A 24,351-nucleotide genomic window follows, 5' to 3' on the forward strand; every position below is an offset into this window, starting at 1 on the left:
AACAAACATCCTAAGTCTTTTCTTTCACCTACCCTTTCTCTCTGAAGACACACACGCATGCGCGCGCACACGTCACAAGCAAGGAAACTATATAGTTTAGTTTATACCAAATTAACATATCTTTTGTGTCTAGTTAATTAAAATCTACATAACTGAGGAAAGTTGTGGCTCATCACCACTACCAAAATAAGATTGCTATCAGAGAAGGCTGAATTCTAGATTTCTTAATCTATTAAGTCTCCTTCAGTCCTCCCTCAGAAATGGCAGTTCACCTTAACAAACCCAGTTTAGCCACCCAAATTCCTTACTCTTAGTGTAGGGGGAAGAAAATCCAAAAGCTTGGAGGAGAAAAAGGGTGAGTATAAAAAATAAAAATATAAGTAGATTATTCCCCTTTCTTGTACTGTATTCAAAACATTCTTTTTCCTCTTGCTAATTCATCTTATAGAAGTTAGTCATCAGCTCTGTTTCATCTCTAGATCACATCTATTTGGAATCTTGTTTTTATTACAATAAAAATGACAATTTTTTTGTCTTTTTTATTTCTACTGCCTACCAAAATGTTGAATATAGCAGGATACTTCAGTTTTCTTCACAGTGCCCTAATTTTAATGAGCCAGTCATTTAAATAAGTCTGATAAAGAATGTAGTATATTTGTGTGAGTAGATTTTTAGTATGTCTTTGAGTGTGTGTGTTGATTCTAGAGTATCAATTTAGGGTATTATAGTAATATTTTTTGCTAGCTTTAAGGATATACTTTGGTCAGAAAATTTTTAAACTGTTATAACATTTTTGCATTGTAATCTTTCAAAATGATGATTTTTTAAGGTTCATTAGAAGAAAATTGGTTTTTTAAAATACACTGTGGCATATAAGTAAAGCTTCAGCATATTTTATTAACAAAGATTTTAAATTCAATTTAGTATATATACTGTCATAAATTTACAGCCATTTTAGTTGTTATTCAGTTTTATGTAAAACATACATTTCTGTGTTAAGATGTGATATTTGACTTTGAAGATTATGGGAAATTTTGTAGTACATTTGAAAATTATCACTGGTCTTGAGGAAAGAACATCTGTTGTCCAGAAGGCCACCATTGTTAGAAAAATCAAATTTACCACATCTACAAAGATAAAAACATATTATAATCTTTTGTTTTGATTCTTACCTCTAAGCTTCTGAAATTTCGTATTTCATTAATTAATTGGGGTAAAAAATATCTTTTCCACCTAAATTTTCTCATGTACGTATGAGAAAGCCTGACTCTTCATATTGTCAGGAGGTTTTAAATGTTTCCATGTACAGATAGTACTGTGCTAGGCACTTTTGTGAAAGATACCTCAAGAAGTTTTGGGCAAGACAAAGCCAAAGATGAGAGTAGTTACAAAGAGTAAGTATAAGGTAACACAGTAAACAGTGAATACAGAATTAGATACTCTACAAACAGACTTGGAATACAGAGTTGGAGATCACAGTGCCGTGGAGTTTTTCAAATAAGGCTTTCTGGAAAAATCCCATTTAATAATTAAAAACATTTTAAAATACTGTATCTAGGACTCTTAAGTGTTCTGTGGAATTTTTTTTTCTCTGGAATTTCTAAGAAACTAAACAGACTTCTTGCCTTGAAGGACATTAAAATAATTTCTTTTCTTTCTGACCTTACCTGTGTTTTGGTTAGGGTAGCTGATGCCACAATAAATTGGCTTTTTTGATATTTTCTCCTTGTTAATTTTCCTAGTAATCTCAAAGTAAGCATTGAAATAGATTGATGAAAGTTTTGCATAACTTTTAGCATACAAATATAACCCATAAAAGCATCATCACTGGGCGCCTGGGTGGCTCAGTCATTAAGCATCTGCCTTCGGCTCAGGTCATGATCCCAGGGTCCTGGATCTTGCCCCACATCGGGCTCCCTGCTCGGCAGGAAACCTGCTTCTCCCTCTCCCACTCCCCCTGCTTGTGTTCCCTCTCTCGCTGTCTCTCTCTCTCTGTCAAGAAATAAATTAAAAAATTTTAAATAAATAAATAAATAAATTTTGTTTTCTCTTAGAGTGAAAATAAAAATTGATTCTCTTCCCACCCCTCCTTCTTGCAGCCTACCAAATGGAAGTCTAGAGTTTCACTGGGGATGAATTCTACAAATAAAATCAGCCCTTCAAATAAGTAATTTTGAAAATACTTGGAACATAGTGCCAGATTAGTGTTTGACTCACTTTATAATTTATCCAAGCAATAACTAGTTTTAAAAAGGTTAAACTAAACGAGTTAGTCCTGTACTCCACCCTGACCAAAAAATGCATAACATCAATCCAATTAAGAGAAAGTATCAGATAAACTCAAATTAAGGGACATTCTACAAAATAACTGATCAGAGGTCTTCAAAAATGTTAAGGCATCTAATTAACTAGATAAGGGGAACCCTTTGACAATGTATATCAATTCACTATGATGTACATGTTAAATATCTTATACTTTTATCAATTATACCTCAATAAAGATGATTTTTTTTCTTAAACGTCAAGGTTACAAAAGAAAAGAAATCAAGTAGGGGCATTAAAATAAAATAGTAAAAAATATTTAATTAACCCAAAAGAAGGTAGGAAAGGAGAAACAAGAAACAAAATACAGATGGAACAAAGAGAAAATAAATGGGAAATGATAGACCTAAATTCACCTGTGTTAATAATTACAGTAAATATAAGTGAACTAATGCTCCAATTAAAAGACAGAGATTAACAGATTAAGAATGTGAAAACTATATGCTATCTGTAAGTCAGGCTATCAATATAAAGTCATGGATAGGTTACTGTTCAAGCTGTTTTGGGGTACTGTGACATCACAGGTGTTGGTGTATCTTGAAAGACTTAATACAGTTAACAATTTGGCATGTAAAGTGTGTATTACTAGCACTGTTGCTGGATAAGAATATCCCAAGTTGTGAATATAGAACTGCAAAAGTCAAAAAGGTGAGGAGTTGGGGGTTGCTAATCCTTTCTAACCAGCTTTCCTTTTCCTCCCTCTTTGGTGACTAAGAGGATTCCCATCTTCTAGCTTTTGGTTATTACTTTTTATAAATTTACCTAACTTAACTGAGATCCAAGACTCAGTTGCTGGGAGTTTTCTCATTACAGTTGGCATGCTTGAGATGTGCAAACCTGCTTTCCTTAAAGTTGAGATTATCCAGGTTACCAGCTTTTAGAAAGGGAAAAGTCATTGAGTTGTTCTGTCCTGGGGATTAGTGTGTCATTAGCAACCCCTTCTTTTGATACTCTGTTGCTTTCAGAATTATATAATGAAGAAAATCCCTTTAAGAGAAGGATTAGTAGGGAAATTTATTAGAAATGCTATAGTACTTTAAATCTTTTTCATTGCTATATAAGGCTTTAGTATATAAAATAACATTTTAATTAAATGTTAGCATTTAATACATTAACATTTTGAGTTTATGCATATTTTTGCTAACATAAGAATTCCTAACTAAAACTTTATTTTAGGGGAAAAAATTTAGTAATGCTTTCTAGCACTTGAATTTCATTTAATGGTGATCCCTGTTGGATTGATTGTAAATACGTTTTGTCTCTGCTGTGCTTACAGTAGTACCCCTAATTCTGTGCTTTGGGCTGAAAAAAATTAAGCTTTCTAACTATGCTATGGGGAAATTGTGACACCATAGAGCAAATGACTTTCAAGTGAAAATAAGAATTTGGTTTGAAAGGAAGGTAAAGAACCATGTCTATTTAATTTTGTGAAAATGTTTTAAATAAATGTGCTTCTCTATTTTTAGTATATTAGGGTATTTGTCTTTTTTAATCCCTAAATTGTACTGTTCCTTTAGAAAGAAAAGCCTTTCTTTTTTATATCTTGACTAGCTTTCTGAAAGTGTTTGCATAATTTTGAAGTGTAGTCAAATGGTCCATATGTATTTCAAGTGGATTTTTAAATAATTGCTTATTTAAAATGTAAAGACATTTTATGTTATATATAACCAGCAGTATTTAACAGGGAAAATGTTGACTTCAAGGTTATCTGCTGATTTGCCAAATATCAAGTCTGTGTCTGGCTTTATGTTGGCTGTTTCATGCTTACCAAATGTCACAGCATACATTTTTACTAATGACTTTTTTAATTATTATTTTAGTTTCCTTGTAGTAAATAGGGATTTGGTTCATGTTAGTTTTACTAGTGGATATATAAAATCTAGGTTTTGTTTCTTTGAGTAGTAAAGTCTCAAATTTATGCCTATTTGGCCTACTTTGATAGCTTTTTCCTAATGAATTTTTTGTTTAAAAATGTTTCCTGGAAGTGGTACATCTACTCCTCAATAACTGACCAGAAGGCACCTTTGAGAAGAAACTTTTTCAATGAAGAAAATGTTTAAGTTGTCATTTTCCACCCCTCTTTAACAAAGAAATGTTTTTATAATCTTAGTGTTACAACCCAGCTTTTAATCCTAGTCTGTAGCCATCTAATTACATATAGTTGTAATTAAGTGGCTTGTAAGCATTTCTCAATTACCTTTATTGCACAAATCTTTGAATATACTTCATCTATGCATACAACAGATTTTTAAAATGTATCTAGTCCTATACAACAGGAATTAAATATATTCATATTTGAGCAGTATTTAACCTTTGAATGTCACATTATTGTAGAAGGGAGTGAGGATGAAAAAGCAAATGTTTTAGAACATAAATTTGAACTAAGTCATAAAGGTTCTGTGGTTCATTTCCTGAAGTGTTAAGAATCTGATTTATTTAAAAAAAAAAAAAAAAGAAAAAAACTGATTTATAAGGTTCAATTTCAAGTGGATTTTTTTTTTTAAATGCTTATTTAAAATGTAAAGAAATTTACTGATCTGTAACTAGCATGTCCAACAGGGAAGTTATTGACTTTAAGGTTATCTACTGATTTGCCAAGTATCAAGTCTATGTCTGGCTTTATGTTGTCTGTTTCATGTTGATAAGATGTCACAACATGCATTTTTTACTAGTGGCTTTTTTTTCATTGTTTATTACAGACTTCCATTATTTTATCACTAACCAGTTAAAGAGCTTCCAATTTGATTTATTTTGGCGAAAGTTTCATTTTAAAATTCTTTTCGCAACTCTGAGTTGCGAAAAGAGTATTTTGTTTCTGTGGGAAGTTTCCATGATATACTTCAGTAATAGAAGACATCTAGTGGAATGTATACTGTGATATTTTCTCAGGAAAACTGCATTAAATGTTTAAAATGTTATTTATTGCCTTCTTAATTTGGACATCAGCTGTCGGCTAATTTGGTAAAAGTAAATAACCTTAGTATTGTGAAAATGGGGCTTATAAGTTCCTTATGCATACAAAAATACCATGACCTATTTTTTATTCTATCTGTGCAAAGACATTAAATATTATGATCACATAGTTGTCTTTAACTGATAAATTTTAGGTATCATTTGCCTTTTTTTCTTTCAATAAAAGTAGAGCATATATTTGATAAACATTATTAAACTGATTTTGCTTTACTGATTTTTTTTTTCTTTTTAGATTTTATTTATTTGAGACAGAGAATGAGAGAGAGAGAGCACATGAGCATGGGGAGGGTCAGAGGGAGAAGCAGACTCCCTGCTAAGCAGGGAGCCGGATGCGGGACTCGATCCAGGGACTCCAGGATCATGACCTGAGCCGAAGGCAGTCGCTTAACCAACTGAGCCACCCAGGCGCCCGCTTTACTGATTTTTAATTAGAAATTAAAGCATTTAGAATAATGTTTGTCAAATACAACTCATTTTTTTAAAGTTAATACAGCAAAAAGGCAAAATGGCAAACCATTTAAAATTTACTTTGAAGCTCAGTGTTTTTGCTTTCTTAGTTGTCTACCACCTCCCTCCCTTCTCCCTCCCTTCTCTCTTCAAATGGAGAGGATATAAGGAGAGTACAGATGCGGCAGGTCTTAAACGAAAGCGTTCTCAAGGTACAGTAATTGTAGTTTTATTTCTCCATGTAGTTATTTCTCCCTGGCTTACAGTATTCAGCATTTAAAGCGTAGAAATTACTAGTTTTTTAGAAATGTGTCCGTTGTGCTATTTTGCTTAGAGTTACTTAACTATAAGCGATATAAACATTTGTAAATAATGTGTGTGGTCCAGTGTAATGGGATGTTCACCAATACTAAGATGTTTTACTTTAAGGCAGCTTGTGGATGATTTGAAGAGGAACAAAATTTTGTTGGCTTAACACTATTCTCTTAATATCTTAGTCTTGTAGTTTCAATGTTTTAAGCATATGTTGCTCAAAACTTTTAACAAAGATGTAGTTTGGAAACATTAGATAAAAAGGCATAAAATAGTGGTTTGGACCAGACATAGAAAAGTAAATAATTACTAAACTCTTGCAAAAGATTTTTAAAAGTTCTTTTATAAAAAAAGCTGAGCTTGTACATTGTTATTGTTTGTTTTTTTGGATTGAACATTATTAATATTTGTTACATTAATTGCATCTTGGTCTGTGTTCAGTGTTAGTAATGTATCCTGACAGGTGAAATATAAATTGGTTTTTCATAAATTTTTGAAATTACATTTGTAACATAACTGAGAATAATTTCTCTGAAAGGATTTACTTTTCTATGTGTTTTAGTAGGGAATAGTTTTTCATAAAAATGACTTACGATCTTAGTTCTTGACCAGGGCTATGTAACCTTTCATATTTAAGTAGAGGTTATTTTCAACCCATCTTCAAATCAGAATAGTTAGACTCTGCTGGTAATCAGCTTTGTGGCAAGTCACTTAATCTCTTTGTACCTCTGGGTCTTTATATATAATGGGAGGTAATATTTTGCTTAAAAAGGATTTTTTAAAAAAATAAATCAGGCATAGCAGTTTTAAGGTGCGTACTTTTCTGAAGAGGGATATGTGGATTTTTCTCACCTCTATACCAGAGGTATAGAAAGGAAACTTTAAGGCCTTCAGAATATAAGAATTATCAAGTTATGAATGGATGAATATGTAAATGACAGTTCTCTTAATCCATTGTTTCCACAAACATTACTGAATTTGTGACACATGTCAGGCATTGTGCTAGGACACTGTGTTTGGTGCTAGTGGTACAAAATGATCAAGACATAGTACCTGCCTCAGAGAGTTTATGTATTTCTTGAGCATATAGGTTTGATTTTTTTTTCCTTAGAGCTTATTTTCACCAGGCATACCTTAGTTACAGAAATGCAATAACCATACTGATTTGAACATCACAGTAGAAAAAATTTCTTTGATTTCTTACTAAAACATCTTTCAACTTTGGATTTCTGTTATGGTGAGCAATATCCAGTGATAATTGGTTTTTATATCCATTTCAAAACTACCATATATTCTCATAAATTAGGTTGTTCTCTTCCCAGTTTAAAGATAAAATTTTTTCCTCTTAGTCTTGTTTTGTCTTGCACTGAGTGAAATTTTCACAGATCCAAAAATAAAATCCACAGAAGAAAGGAAACTTAAGTTTCTATGTCAAAGGTATTGAGGACTTTCATGAAGGTATATATTATCCCTTAGAACTAAGAAATGGTCATTATCACATGGCAAAGCAGTTCTTTAATAATCAGAACATATTAACTACATGTTAGAGGTTAAAATTATGGTGGTTAAGCCAGTTATTCTGTGTTGTTCTAACAAGTTGACATTCCCTATAGCATGGTTAATCATTTATAAAATAAAGTCCCTATCCATTACTTGCTTCACATCAATATGTGTTTTAGCAGAACAGTTTTTTATTGAACTGAGTTCACATATTGATTCAAAAATCTGTGTGTTATAATTCTTCACACAAATGAGCAACTACATTAATTTTTCCTTTTTGCAACAGCTATTCATAGTTTCAAGTTGAGTCGAAATCACGTGGACTGGCACAGTATGGATGAAGTATATCTCTATAGTGATGCAACAACATCTAAAATTGCAAGGACAGTAACCCAAAAACTGGGATTTTCTAAAGGTAATTGTTAAATATTACTATAGTTTGTCAAAATTTTGAGAATCTTTTTCTTACATTCAAAGTAGACTGTTCAAATTCTATTTTTAGTATATTTTAAATATGTATTAAATTTAGTGACAGTTACTGTCCTATTAAATGGAACTTTTATTAAGGTGATTGAGTTCATATGTATTCATCAGTGATAATCATATATTTAGAATGATCTGACAGGATTAATAAATATCTTTTATACCTCTAGAAACACAACAGCAGTCAAATCTCAGGCAGTGATGTGAAAATAAAACATGGCAATTGAAGGTGAAAACTAAAAATTTCTGTTGGAGGTAGTGAAATGGAGGTCATTGGTGACTTGGATGGATTGAGGGGGCAGAAGCTAGATTGGCGTGGGTTGAAGTCTATCTAGGTAGGTGAAGAAATGGAGGCAGTGAGAATAGACAACTCTTTCAAGAAGTGTGACTAAAGGGAAGAAAAAAGGAAATGGTACCTGAGGAAGATGTGAGAAAATTACTAATAAATTTTTCAGAAATTTTTGTTAAGTCTGATATTAAGGTTTTTTTTGCTATTCCATCTTTGTTGTGATTTCTTTGATAACAGATGTGCTTGAATATCTTCTCTATGTTTACTAGTCATTTGTATTTGTTTTGTGAATTACATTGTACCTTTAGCCCATTTTGCTATTTGAATGGTTATCTTCTCACTTTTTGTTTAGTAAGCTTTCTTTCATACCTCAGTAATTAACATATTTTGCAAAAATTTTCCCAATTTGTCTTTTAGCTTTGCTTCATGGAATTTTTTTGATAGAGAACTTTTTAAAATTTTTATGTGTTCTGTCCATCCCTCCCTCCTTCCTTTCCTTTTTTCCTCTTGTTTCTGGCTTTAGCATCATGTCCAGTCAAGCACTTTATATCTGAGCCAGTCAAGGTACATCTTCTTACAAGTTTCATCCCCACCCAACCCAGTGAGATTTTTTCTTAAGATCTCTTTTACTTTATTATTTTCTTTCAATATATTGTCAAAATGTTATTTCTGGAATAAATAGTAAACTTAGAATCATAATTTTTCTACAGCATCAAGTAGTGGGACCAGACTTCATAGAGGTTATGTAGAAGAAGCCACATTAGAAGACAAGCCATCACAGACTACCCATATTGTATTTGTCGTGCATGGCATTGGGCAGAAAATGGACCAAGGAAGAATTATCAAAAATACAGCCATGTGAGTTCTTTGATGAATACATTCTCCATCTAGTCTAGAATCCAAACTTTGGTCTGGGGTATAACAGAGTTTAATCATTCTACCACATGTTTCTTCAATGTACTCTAATATCTCTTACTTTATAGATGGAATTTCTGGACCAAATTTTGAGAGTGATTATGTCCAGATGATGATGATGGTGATGATGATATTTGAGTTTTTTCCCCCTACAGCATGGAGAAGATGAAGGATAAAAACGTAAAACTAGGTTAGGTTGAAAGCAAAGAAAACGGCTTAATTTTCGGTTTGTATCTTACTGTCTGAACTGCAGAAACTGAGAATAATTGCAAAGTTGCATAATTATGAAAAACCTAAGAATCATTTAAATTGCCAGTCAGCAGTTTAACCTGACCAATTAATTACTACCAGGGGAAACCGAACTCTAAATTTTACACAGAGAACAGTGGGTGTTTTAACCAACACACATGGTATATTGTTTACCTCATTAATTTATTTGTATTCATCTTTATTCTAAAAAGTCCAACATGTTAGAGGGGTGGGGGATGTTTTTATTTGTGTGTGAGGACTGTGTTGAAGGGAAATGTTAGGGTTAAAGATTCCACCACAAGTTTGGCAACTTATGTCTCAAAGCAATGTTAATCATTTATTTTATATTGTTCTAAAGTTTCTTTAGATAAATCCAGATTTTTTCACACAAAGGTGGCATATACACTTCTGGACCTTGCTTTCTTGTGTAAAAAGTGTACCTTGTTGATTGTTATGATTTTCTGTTTTTCTCCTTTCCTATATATGTCTTAATACCAATTTGTTTTATCAGTTGATTTTTTTTTTAATTGAGGAGAATTATAAAGACTTATTCTTTTAGAGCAATTTAGTGATCCTTAATTGGACAGTAATTCTCAGGCACTATTAATCTCTTCCTTCCTTTTTCAAAATATCAACTAAATAAGCATTCATTGCCTAGCAGGGGAACATTGAAGTTTAATAAGCTTCTATAACAGGACGGAGCTTTGTGCGTGGCCTTTCAGATGCACGGTCATGGGTTGTAGCTTGAGCCATAGCGTAATGGTTTGCAAGCATTCCTGTTTTGTTGTTTCCTCCACCCTCCGTTGGTCTCAGTGTTTCTCATGTTGTCAAGACCTCTACATTTAGGAAATGTTTTACCATTTTTAGTAAGGCAAATCTGGGGACATAACCAATCTCTCTGTCCCTCCCTCCCTCCTACCCCCTCTCTTCTTCCTCTTCTTTCCTTCTCCTTATCCCCTTCCTTCCTCCATTTCTTACTGTCTTCTTTCATCTTTCCCTTTCCTTTTTTTTGAGTCATTCCTATTAATTACAACCAAGTGATTTAGGAGATATACCTGCTTGCCTAATCAGTATCTACATATGTGACCATCTGAGAACTAGGATAGTGATCCTGTGGAGTAGAGGACTGTGTAAGTTTACTGTAGAAGAGGACAATATTTTAGGCTAATGTAGTGTTTTCCTGAGTTTATAATTCAGTCAGGGTTCCTCAGCCCCATCAGTTTTGACATATTTGATCAGATAATGCTAATTATTATATCATAATGAAATATGTAAGAACTATACAGTCATCAAACAAAAATGTGGGTAGAATAATATTAGAAATCTTAAAATATGGTCTTTCTTATACGTTCTCATACTTGTTAAAACTAAACATTTGAAAAGATGGCAAAGAAACTTAAAAATGTGTTTATAACCCTTATTGGAGTATCTGCTGTAAAAAATAAAACAAAAACAAAATAGACTCTGTGGGTAATGAAAGAGATCATGCCTTCAAGTCTGAAGTTTTGGCTGTCATTTATTTTCAGTAATGATAAAGGAAGCAGATTTTCCTTTTGGCAACCTAGAATTTATTTAGATGTTTTTAAAGGCAACTGTGAGGATATACAATCAGTAAAATGTAATCATATTGTAAATATTGCTTTTTAAAATATACTAGAAATGGAGATAGACTTTTTTAACAAATGGTATTGGGATAATTAGATAGCCATAGGAAAAAAATAAAATTGGGTCCATTTCTCACACTCAGATAAATTTTTATCGGATCACATTTAAATATAAGAGATGAAGCCATACAAATACTATGGATTTAAAAGGTGGAATTGAGGGGAGTTTGAATTCTTCTACGCTTTAAGAATAGAGAAAACTTTGGGCGCCTGGGTGGCTCAGTCGTTAAGTGTCTGCCTTCGGCTCAGGTCATGATCCCAGGGTCCTGGGATCGAGTCCCACATCAGGCTCCCTGCTCGGCGGGAAGCCTGCTTCTCCCTCTCCCACTCCCCCTGCTTGTGTTCCTACTCTCGCTATCTCTCTCTCTGTCAAATAAATAAATAAAATCTTTAAAAAAAAAAAAAAATAGAGAAAACTATCCTAACTATGACTTGATCCAGAAAAAAAAGCTATGTTGACAAAAACATAAAATAAGACAAGCTGAGAGAAACCATGTGCAGCTTTTATATCACAGATAAATAGTATCCTTAATATATAGGGGACTTCTAAAAATAAAAAATATCTGGCTACCTTTTAGAAAAATGGGCTAAAGAGGTGAACATCTAATTCCCAGAAAAGGAAATGCTCAATCAAATGTAAATTAAAATTGCACTAAGATGCCATTTCTTGACTATGAGATTAGCAAAAAATCCAAAATTTGACAATATACGCCTTTAGCCAGACTATAGGTGATAGGCATTCTCATACTGCTAGTAAACTGCAGTGAAGAAGAGAGAATGTGGGAATGTGTGTCAAAATTATATATGCATTTATTCTTTGACCCAGGAAACTTAACTTGGGAATCAAGGATAATATCAGCAAAAATATTTTTAAAAAGATATATGCACAAAGCTATTCTTTGCAGCATTACGTGTAATGGGAAATTACCCAAATGTACATCAGTAAGAGACTGGTTGATAAACTATGGCTATTTATATGATGGAAAACTATGCAGTTGTAAAACAATGAGGATGACCTCTATATATTATTGTGGCTCTTTGAAAAGATCGGCAAAACTGAGAAACCTGCAGCTAGACTGATCCAGAAAAGAGACAGAAGATTCAAATTACTAAAATCAGGAATGAAAGAGGGGACATAATTACTAATCTTACAGAAATCAAAAGGATTATAAGGGAATACTAAGCATAATTCTGTGCCAACAAATTAGATAGCCTAGATGAAATGGACAAATTCCTAGAAAGATACACACTACCAAACTGATTTGATGACCAGTAAGAAGATATAGAAAATCTAAATTGACCATTAACAAGTAAAGCATTTGAATTAATAATCAATAAACTTCCTTCCAAAAAAAAAGGCTCAGGACCAGATGGCTTCACTGGCAAATTCTGCAAAACAAAAACACAAAAGAGGAGCACCAATTCTTTATAAACTCTCCAAAAAATGGAAGAGGAGAGAAAACTTCCCAACTCATCCTTTGAGACCAGTATTGCTGTGATGCCAAAAACAGACAAAGATACCATAAGGAAAAAAAAACCTATAGACCAGTATCCCTTGTGAATACAAATCAGTATTTCTTATGGACACAAAAATCCTCAACGAACTGAATCCAGCAGCACATAAAGATTATACACTATGACCAAGTGGGATTTATCTCAGGGATGCAAGGTTGGTCTGACATATTTTTAAAAGAAATCAGTCAAGGGTAATAGAACAAAGGAAAAAAAAAAAACATACCATATGGTTTTTGATGCAGAAAAGGCATTGACAAAATTTAACACCCTTTCATAATGAAAACACTCAGGAAACTAGAGAGAGAAGGGAATCTCCTCAATCTGATAAAAGGCATGTACAAGCCCATGACTAAAATTATACTTTAACAATGAAAGACTGAAAGCTTTTCCTCAAGATCAAAAACAAAACAGGGATGTCCCCTCCCAATTCTGTTCAACATTGTACCATAGGTATCAGCCAGGGCAATTAGACAAGAAAAAGAAATAAGAGATCCAGATTATAAAGGAAGAAATAAAATGATCTCTGTTTACAGATACCATGATCTTATAGAGAGAAAATACTAGGGAATCTATACATACACAAAAAAAACTACTACAGCTAATAAATGAACGCAGCAATTAATAATCCGAAAATTAAGCATTTCCAGGTGTGCCTGGCTGGCTCAGTCAGAAGAGTATATGACTCAATCCCGGGGTTGTGATTTCAAGACCCACGTTGGGGGTAGAGTTTATTTTAAAAAAAGAAAAGAAAAAGCATTTCCATTTATTACAGCATCAAAAAAAATAACCTACTTAGGAATAAGTTTAACAAGAGAAATGTAAGATTTGTACACTGAAAACTACAATACACCTTTGAAAGAAATTAAAGAAGACCAAATAAAAACAACAGTTGTGGATTAGAACATTTAATGTCATTAAAATGTCAGTACTTCCCAAATTGATCTACAAACTCAGCACATCCCTATTAAAGTCCTACCTGTCTTTCATGCAGAAATTGACAAGTTGATCCTAAAATCCATATGGAAATGCAAGGAACCCAGAACAGCCAAAGCAATCTTGAAAAAGAACAAAGATAGAAGACTTACACTTCCCAATTTCTTAACTTGCTACAAAGCATGATCCCAATGGAATAGAATTAAGAGTTCAGTTGATTTTCAGCAAAAGTGCCAAAATAATTCATTGAGGAAAGAATATTTTTAAGTAGACTCCATACCCAGAGTGGAGCCCAATGCAGGGCTTGAAGTCATATCCCTGAGATCAAGACCTGAGCTGAGATCAAGAGTTGGATGCTTAACTGACTGAGCTACCCAGGTGCCCCAAGTATAGCTGGGACACCTGGATATCTATCTGCAAAAGAATGAAATTAAAACCCTACCTCACACACAAAAAATTAATTCAAAATTAATCAAAGACCAAAATATAAGAGCCAAAACTATAAAACTCTTAAAACATAGGAGTATATCTTTGTAACCTTGGATTAGGCAATGGTTTCTGAGATACAACATCAGAAGTAGAAGCCACAGAGGGAAAAAGAGATAAATTGGACTTCAGCAAAAGTTATAACTTGTTCTTCAAAGGACATCATCAAGAAAGTGAAGACAACCCACAGAATGATTTACAAATCATAATCTGAGAAGGATCTATAGTATCTAGCATGTATAAAAATAAAAAAAGAACTCAATTTTTAAAATAAAGGATTTGAAAAACATTTGTCCAGTTAAAATATGCAAATGGCCCTTAAGCACATGAAAAGATGTTCAGTATCATTAGGCATTAGGGAGATGCAATTCATAACCACAAAGAGATGCCACTCCATACCCGCAAAGTTGACTCTCATCAAAAAGATGGAAAATAACAAGTGTTAGTGAGGATGTGGAAAAATTAGAACCCTCATGTTGCTGACGGGATTGTGCAGTAGTACAACTGCTTTGGAAAACAGTTTAGCACTTCTTCAAAAATTTAAACGTAGGGGCGCCTGGGTGGCTCAGTTGGTTAAGCGACTGCCTTCGGCTCAGGTCATGATCCTGGAGTCCCTGGATCGAGTCCCTGGATCGAGTCCCGCATCGGGCTCCCTGCTCGGCAGGGAGCCTGCTTCTCCCTCTGACCCTCCCCCCTCTCATGTGCTCTCTGTCTCTCTCATTCTCTCTGTCTCAAATAAATAAATAAAATCTTTAAAAAAAAAAAAATTTAAACGTAGAGTTAGCATACCAGCCCATAATTCCACTCCTAGGTATATATCCAAGAGAATTGGTAACCTATCTACACAAAAACCTGTTAACATTCATAGCGGGGTGCCTGGGTGGCTCAGTCTTTAAGCGTCTGCCTTCGGCTCAGGTCAGGGTCCCAGGGTCCTGGGATCCAGCCCCGCATCGGGCTCCCTGCTCCGCGGGAAGCCTGCTTCTCCCTCTCCCACTCCCCCTGCTTGTGCACACACACACTCTCTCTCTGACAAATAAATAAATAAAATCTTAAAAAAAAAAAAAAAGAAACACTTCAAATAAGTTTTAAGTGTATGAGTTAGTAAAGATGTCAAAAAATATACAAGCTAAGAACTCAGTATTTTGAAAATTGTTAATAAAAGGGAAGAATTAACCATTCATTTTACCTTTTCTCAGTTCATAAGCTATTTGGTTGTACTACAAAGCAGCCAAATATTTGATGTGAGGAAATTTCTCTTTCTAGAAGTATAAGCTTTATAAAGAAATAAGGCATGATGGAACCATAATAAATTAATCAATCTAAGTAATGATCGTCGTAACTCCTAGTGTGACCAAAAAGAGACCACCACATTTGTATGCACCCATGGAGTAGTAGTCTTGCCAAAACAACAGAACTTGAATCTGATCAAGCCCCTATATCTCACTAACAAATTACAGGAAATAGAGAACAAAGAACATGTTAAACAATACCATGGGGTTGCAGTCATTAAAAACCAGACTCTCAGGAACTCTACAGGACAAAAATAAATTATAAAACAAAACCAAAAAAAAAAAAAAAGGTGAGGGGAACTGATAGATTAAAAGACACGGGATGCCTGGGTGGCTCAGTTGGTTAAGGCTCAGGTCATAATCTCAGGGTCCTGGGATCAAGCCCTGCATCGGGCTCCCTGCTCGGCTGGGAGCCTGCTTCTCCCTCTGCCCCTGCCGCTCCTCCTGCTTGTTCTCTCTCTCTCTTTCTCTCTCTGTCTCTCTGACAAATAAATAAAATCTTAAAAAAAAAAAATGCATAAGAGACATACCTACCAACTACAGTGCACAGACTATACAGTCCCCCACCTTATCTGCAGTTTCACTCTCTGTGATGTCAGTTATCTGGTGTCATCTGCATCTGGAAGCAGGTGATAGTAGCCTAACACTACATCACCATGCCTGTGTCATTCCCCTCACTTCATCTCACCGCACAGACATTTTATCATCTCATGTCATCACAAGAAGAAGGAGGAGTACAATGCAATAAGATTTTGAGAGAGAGACCACATTCATACAACTTTCATTACATTATATTGTTATAATTGTTCTATTTTATTATTAGTTATTGTTATTAAGCTCTCACTGTGCCTAATTTATAAATTAAACTTTATCATAGGTGTGTATGTATAGGAAAAAACAGTACATGTAGGGTTCAGTACTGTCTGCAGTTTCAGGTATCCACTAGGGGTCTTGGAATGTGTCCCCACATATAAAGGGGAGGACTATTGTATTTGGAGCTCAATTCAGACAAGTGTAAAAATATATTTTATGTTAGAAAATAACATTTCTAGTCTAACTGGGAAAATGGGACCACTGAACTACATCTTTGCTGAAATTAAAAAATTGTTAAAAATTTTGGTATAATAGTACTAAATAGGTTATGTTTTCCTTATATTTTAGAAATAGCTACTAAACAATTTACAGATGAAATGATGTGATGTCTGGGATTTGCTTTAAAATATTATGGGGGAAGGGTGTTACTATAAAGGGTTAGTATGAGGGAATTTTGGGGGGATGATAGAACTAGTTTGTATCTTAATTGTGGTGGTGCTAACCACAAATCTCTACAACTGACACCAAAAGGGAAAAGATGTCAATTTTGCTATATCTTAATTTTAAAAATAAAATTCAAAAATTCATATTATGGAGAGAATGAGTGGAGGAATAGATGAAATAAGACAGGCCATGACTTGCTAATATTTGGAATAGAGTGATGGCAGAAGAGGGGGGATTTCGTTGTCCTACTCTCTCTACTAAAAATTTATACATATAATTATTTAGAATATAATGTGAAAGTTTGTAATATTTGAAATCATAGATGACAAATTTAGGGAAATAGCTTTGAAATTAAGGTTTCCTAGTATTGTGAACTATTGCATAGTGTAACGATGATTGAAACATTATAGGATGAAGTTAGAAGCAAGTGGTAGTGGTATGATTAAAGACATTTTATACCGTATAAGTACATATGAGAAATTACTCTGATAATGTTTTGTTTTTATTTTGTTTTTTTTTTAGGATGAGAGAAGCTGCAAGAAAAATAGAAGAAAGGCATTTTTCCAACCACGCAACACATGTTGAATTTCTGCCTGTTGAGTGGCGGTCAAAACTTACTCTTGATGGAGGTACAGTTTGTTTAAAAATTAAGTGATTTAGTCAGTGGAAACAAGGTGTTCCTCGTTGGGAACAAAGTGTCTTTCATTTAGTTGTCTTGAGGTATAGTCACTCTTTGTTCTAGATAATTTAAGAAAATCCACTGATTTTTATTTTTTTATCTCTTTTTTTATTAACATATAATGTATTATTTGTTTCACGGGTACAGGTCTGTGATTGATTCTTAAAATAATTATATTGACATATGTTGATTTGGATCACCATATAGATTTCACAGATAGCCCAGTTTTTATGCATGCCTTCTGTGGACTAGGGGGTGGGGCAGGGGGAATGGGGAGCATGTGGAGGGAACAAAATATTGTCTTAAGTTTTTGACAGAAAGTGATTTGTTGACAACTTTAAAAATATTTGTTGTCCACAATTCCATATGAGCTTACATTTTCTTTCTAATAATTTTCTTTTCCTATATTTGGAAGGTAAAATCTCAGGTTTTTTGTTTTCTTTTGTTCCTGCATTCCCTGGGCTGGTAAATTATAATCTAGCATAGAGAAATTATACAATATATTAGTTTAAATAAAATCATTTTTGGTTGCTTCCTTAAAGAGTTATGAGCTAAAATATGCACAAAGCTGTGACCTTTTAATATTTAAACCATTAGGATGGCATGTTTCAGTTGATGATTTGCATAATCTGGAAAATGAAAGAGTTTTAGACATATCAGCTGCTGTTTGTGGAGCTTTTACTGTGTGCCTGGCACTCCATAGTTCATTTTGCATGGAGTTTCTCATTTAATTTTCTCATATAGCTATGAAATATACCTACTTTGTTTTCTCTATTTTACTGATAAGGAAACTGAAACTCAGTGAAAGGTGAATGAATTTAACTAAGAATGGCAGGAATCTAGATCTGTATGATACCAGAGCCCTTATTCATCACATCACTAACCTGACTCCCTGGATGATTTCCAAGGATTCTTACAAGTCTGTGGTTCTATCTCATAGTCAGTTAGCAATGTCAGTTATAGCTTATAAACCAAAATGGTATCCAAAGTTGTAACGAATTTAAAAAAAAAAAAATACTAGTGATCAGAGAAGACTTCTCAACAGCAGGAGCTCATACATAAGGTTCTAGTGTAATTAACACTATCTTTTGGGCTTTTCCCATTTACCCAGATAAATTTCTGAGGCTGCTCAGGAATGTACACAGTATGGATGAGTTAACATTTAATAAAACTGAATCTGTAATTTTCCATTAGGTTTAAACTACTGTGATAGATTCTCAAAGGCATTATGCTGAGTGAGAGAAACTAAAGGAAAAACACCACTGTTTCTATTCTCAACACTTCTGATACCAAAGGTATGGAGGTTTTTCCCCATACCAGCTATTTCTCCAATTCTGGGATCCTGGAATTTAACTCAATTCTGCCACAAACTCCCCAGAGAGAGTGCAGTCAGATTCAGGACTCAGTCCCACAAGACTGCCCCCTACTTCAGATGTCATCACACATTCCAGATTGTCACTTATACATCTGACTGACTGGCTATAAATTGGGGAAGGGGGATCCCGTGACCCTATCCTAAGGTTCAGTAATTGACCAGATTCACAAAATGACTCACAAAACTCAGGGAAGCATTTACTTACATTCACTAGTTTAAAACACATTTACTGATTTAAAAGGGTGTTACAAAGGATACAGTAAAAAGCCAGATAAAGAGCTATGTAGGGCAAGGTATAGGGAAGGGGTGCGGTGGTTTCATATCCTGTCCAAGTGTACCACACACACATGTGTGTGCCAGTCTGGAGGCTCCCCAGACCCTGTTGTTATTTAAGAGTTTTTACGGAGGTTCCATTCTGTAGGGATAATTGATTAAATCATTGGCAATTGACCTCAGTCTCAAGCCCCTCTCCTTTACGGATGTCAGGGATGGGGGCAGAAAGTTCAACCCTCCAATCACATGGTTGGTTCCTATGGCAGTCAGTTCCCATCCTTCAAGAGTCACCTTATTAGGGTAAACTCAGGTGTGGTTGAAAGAGGCTTATATGAATAATAAAAGACATTTCTTTCACACTATCACTCAGGAAATTATAAGGGTTTTAGGAACCCTGTGCCAAGAACCAGGGACAAAGACCAAACATGTGTTTCTTATTACAGTTGGCCCTTGAATAATTGGGGGGGGCAGGGTTAGAGGCACTGACCAACCTCCCACGCAGTCAAAATTTGTGTGTAACTTCTAACTTTTCAAAATCTTAATTACTGGTAGCCTCCTGTTGACCAGAGTCTTACTGATAACATAGTCAGTTAACACATGTTTTATGTTATGTGTTTATATACTGTATTCTTATAATAAAGTAAGCTAGAGAAAGTGTTATTTAGGAAATTATAAGGAAGAGAAAATGCATTTACAGTACTGTACTGTATTTACCAAAAAAAAAAATCCATGTATGAGTGGACCCTCACAGGGTCAGCTGTATATCACAGTATTACAGAAGCCAGTCTCAAAGGCTGCATAACATGTGCTTCCATTTATATGACATACTGGAAGAGGCAAAACTGTAGGGACAGAGAACTGATTAGTGGTTACAGGGTTTAAGGGAGGGTTTAAATTTAAAAGGGAATTTTTTAGGGTGATGGAACAGTTCTGTATCCTGATTATCATGGTAGTTAGCAAAAGCATATATGCATTAAAACTCAAATGTCAATTTTACTGTTTGTAAATTCAAAAACATTGATTAAGAGTATTTACCCTCATTTACTGTTACTGTCCTCATTGGTATTGAAGGACTAAAATCATTTCCTTCAAATTAGGAAGAAGCTAAGGATGTCTACTCCTATAACAGATACTCAATTTGAAAGCTTAACCAGTATAATGAGATAAGGAAAAGAAATAATAGCTTTAAGGGATGGAAAAGATATGTTTTCATTTGCAGGTCTGATGGTTGTCTACACAGAATATACAAAAGAATCTAAGGAAAAATTATTAGAATTAATAAGATAGTTTACAGTGTTGTGAAATAAAAGATCTGTATGCAAAAATAACTGCATTTCTATATGCCAGCACAAACTGTTCAAAATAGCATAAAAATACAAGGTTCCTAGAAATCTAATAAAATACGTATATTTATATTAAAATGAAAAAACAAAAAATATTAAATATAACTTTTAAATATATACAAAGATCATTTTTGTAGATTGGATGGTTCAATATCCTAGAAATATTAATTCTCCCAAACTGATCTATAGATTCCACACAATTCCAATCAAAATCCCAATACAGTTTCATAAAACTTAACAAACTGATCCCAAAATTATTGTAGAAAGATCAGAGGCCCAAAAATAGCCAAGAATCAGAACAAGAGGGTGGAGAGGGTGTCATGTCCTGGTAGATAACTGGACCGTTTTTTTAACTTTTGTATTTAAGACAATTTAGATTGGTACGAGGATAGTCAAACAGATCAGTACACCAGACTAGAGACCCCTCAAACGGATTTATGCTTAATTTGGAAACCTGGTGTATGACAGAGCCGGCATTACAGATCGTGGGTGAAAGGATGGCCTGTTCCATAAATGGTCCTTGGTAACCAGTTATCCTGTTTGGGGGGGGGGGAGCAGGGCGGAGGTGGTGAGAATGATTCCTACCTTACATTCCAGAAGATCAAACACATAAGCCAGGACTTTAAAACATATTAGAAAAAAAAATATGGCACAAAAACACAACTATAAAGTAACATTGGTAAGTCTGATTAGATTGAAATTAAGAACTTCTTTTTCTTAATAGACAACATAAAAAATGAAAGACAAGCCACAAACGGAAAAGATGTTGCAACAGAACAACAGATATAACCACCAAAGCTTTAATATCCAGAATAAAGAACAGGAAACTTAAATGGAGCTAGATAGGCAGTACATACATACACATATGTGTATATATATATATATAGGGGTGTGTGTGTTATATTTTTTAATTATATATTTTCATATATAAAATGTACATCTCTCTAGTAATCAAAGAGATGCAGGTTAAAACCACAATGAAATATCTTCTAGCCTTCAGGCAAAAATTTAAGAAAGTGACAATACCAAATGTTGGTGAGGATGTACAGCATTGACAATTCTCATTGACTATTGGTAGGAATGTGAATTGGTACAATCTATTTGGAAGATGGTTTGACATATTCATATAAAGTTGAGTATGCATGTGCCCTATGACACAGCAGTTTCACTCCTAGATGTATATACCCTAAAGAAACTCCTATACATACGCACCAGGAGACATGTACAACAGTGTTATTAGGAGCATAGTTTATATTAGCAAAAAACTAAAAACAACCCAAATGTCTTTCAAAGGAAAATGGGTGCATTGTTAGATATGTGTGAAATCCTATACAGCAGTGAAAATGAGTGGATTACAGCTATATGAATCTCAGAAGCACGCTATTGGGGGTGAAATAATTCGATTTACATAGTGTTGAGAAACAGACAAAATGAAATAAAATAGGCTCTGGCACATAGTAAATGCTATAGTATTGGCTAAAGTTATTAATATTAATGAACATGTAACAAATCTATAAATCTATAAAGCAAGAGTGTAACACCAGCTTCTTATGGGTGGTTCTTAGGGAGAGCCATGTGATCATTTAGGGATATACTGTGGTTTCAGAGATACTGGCAATATCTTTTTTTTTTTTAAAGATTTATTTATTTGACAGAGACACAGCGAGAGAGGGAACACAAGCAGAGGGGGTGGAAGAGGGAGAAGCAGGCCTCCCACCGAGCAGGGAGCCCGATGCGGGGCTCGATCCCAGGACCCTGGGATCATGACCTGAGCCAAAGGCAGATGCTTAATGACTGAGCCACCCAGGCGCCCCAATATTGGCAATATTCTTAAGCTAGGTGGCAGAAACATGTTTTCCCGTATATAAATTATTCTTTCAAATGCACATACATATTAAATATCTTCTTTGTATGTATGTGTATTTTCCAGTAAAAACTTTTTTTTGGAAATGGATTAAAATGGCATTGAAACTCTTCGTATCAGCATAGTAGTCACATCTATCACTTTTACAATTTAAAAATGGGTTGTGCTACCCATATCCTTTACATCTTTGAAAAGACTTCTAGCTTTGCTTGAATCATTGTGGTCCAGTCATTATTAGATTGTATTAAAGTAGGGAATAAATAAATTAAATAATAAATTGAAGTAGGGAATAAATAAAACCAAACCAATTCAGTGAAAAACTGAAGAACTGCACTAGACTAAAAATATAAGCCTTCTCCTGCCTAACTTGTTCTTCCATATTATGATATTAATCCAGGTATAGGGCTTCTTTATATTTCTGTGAGAAATGCAAAGTTTCCTGTATCTCTGATCATTAGGCATTTCAGAGAACAAGCTTCCCAAGATAGAATTTCCATGGGTTAGCTGTAACTCAGGAATGCTAAATTGTTTGCAGTGCAGTGTAAGTGACTTTCTTTTTTCAAAAGCAAATTATATCAATTTATCTTGTTTACTGAAGAGGACCTTTGCTGATTTGCCTTTGTGCATATTTGTAATTTGGCAACTTTTGCCCACAGGATGTTGGGTTCACTAGAGAGATGTATGTAAAGCATAGGGAAACTTTAATTTGTTGCCGGTTTGTCACCAGTGGTGGTGGGCATTCCACATGGGTATTGCCAGGCCCAAGGTACAGAGACCAAAGAAGAAGAGAAAGGAAACAGAAAAAGTACAGGAAGAGTGAGGTCGTGTCCCTTAACACTTGTTCCAAGAACCGAGATGGCCTGGTTTTGCTCTGGGTACCCCTGAATGTCATGCAAAAGCCAGTACATAAGAAAAAATGGTAAATCTTTATAGCTTTGATAATGGCTTTCATCCTTAATGTTCCTTTTCTTCCCGTGTCCCCTTTTAGTCTTTTACTGTTTTGGGTTTTTTTTCAACATTTTGCAAGAAGGGAAAGTTCATTAGATCCAAAGCCACTCTTGAACTTTCAAACATGGACTTGAAGACCTGTTGTTTCAAAGAATGTAAATTTTTTCGCAATTTATTTTTTCCCTAAAACAAAGATCTTCTGTAAGTTTAATTTTTTTTTAAATTTGTAGACACTGTCGATTCCATTACTCCTGACAAAGTACGAGGTTTAAGGGATATGCTGAACAGCAGTGCAATGGACATAATGTATTATACTAGCCCACTTTATAGAGATGAAGTAAGTATCATGATTATCTTGTTGCTGTTGGTATTTTTTAGAGTGATAGCATATGTGTCCTGAATTTTAAATTTTTATGCACTTTTTTTTTTTATAAGCAAATGAGAATTTGCTGGAATCCGTTAACCTATAAATAGCCTGTGTTTAATGGTAAATTTGATTATCTTCAAACTATACTTGGGAAACCCTTAATAAAATGGATATCCTTGGAAGTCAGAGATTGGTTAGAAAACAACCAGTTTTTGTAAATGTGATTAATTTTATCTACAATTATTGTCCTCACAAAAAAGTTTTAGACACTTAAGAAATTTCCTTCAAGTTTTTTGATTGTAATAGACTTGCATTTATTGTGTCATTTCTGTAGTGAATTCGTATGGTTCTTAAATTGTAATGTTGCTGATGCATCACAAAAATAACCCTGGGGGGGAGTGGGTAAGGGTAAAAGTTTATTCAGAGGGATGAGAGACTCTCCACTGAATGCATTTTGTCACTTTATTGGTAAGAGAAAAAATTCTGTTTCATAGGAATAACCTTGTTAATTACCTAGCATATGTTAGCTTATCTAATCCTCTCATAAAAACCCAATGAGGTAGATATAATTAGTATCCTCATTCGAAAGATGAAGAAACTGGTACAAGGAGTAGTTACCTACCAGTAGAGCTGCTCTGTGCTGCTCCAAGCCAGTTCATTTCTTGATTCTGTTCATTCAAAGTCATCCCTGATTTCACTTAGGATATCCCTTGCATATCTACAGAAGTATATTAGGTTAATTGCCACAGAACTTCCTTCTCTTTGGGCTGCCATCCCCTCAGGATTTTTCACCATTCCTCTTTCTATATCCCCTCATTGTCGTATCCCAGTATGGGATAAAGTCTGCCGTGATCTGCTTGATAACAAT

General features: G+C 34.3%; 1 protein-coding gene across 3 annotated transcripts in view; it reads left to right on the plus strand.

The window, feature by feature from the left end:
• The window catches only part of DDHD1 (DDHD domain containing 1), a 94,582-nt gene that overhangs the window by 42,624 nt on the left and 27,607 nt on the right, over positions 1-24,351 (plus strand). For all 3 annotated transcript variants that reach the window (XM_044917771.1, XM_021701322.1, XM_044917770.1), the window contains 4 exons: positions 7,841-7,969; positions 9,037-9,184; positions 17,157-17,263; positions 23,347-23,453. In XM_044917771.1, coding sequence (XP_044773706.1) covers positions 7,841-7,969; positions 9,037-9,184; positions 17,157-17,263; positions 23,347-23,453 — 491 coding nt within the window. The remainder of the gene's footprint in view (positions 1-7,840; positions 7,970-9,036; positions 9,185-17,156; positions 17,264-23,346; positions 23,454-24,351) is intronic.

This window comes from Neomonachus schauinslandi, chromosome 9 (assembly GCF_002201575.2).
Source record: "Neomonachus schauinslandi chromosome 9, ASM220157v2, whole genome shotgun sequence".
In the NCBI taxonomy this organism is placed as follows: domain Eukaryota; kingdom Metazoa; phylum Chordata; class Mammalia; order Carnivora; family Phocidae; genus Neomonachus; species Neomonachus schauinslandi.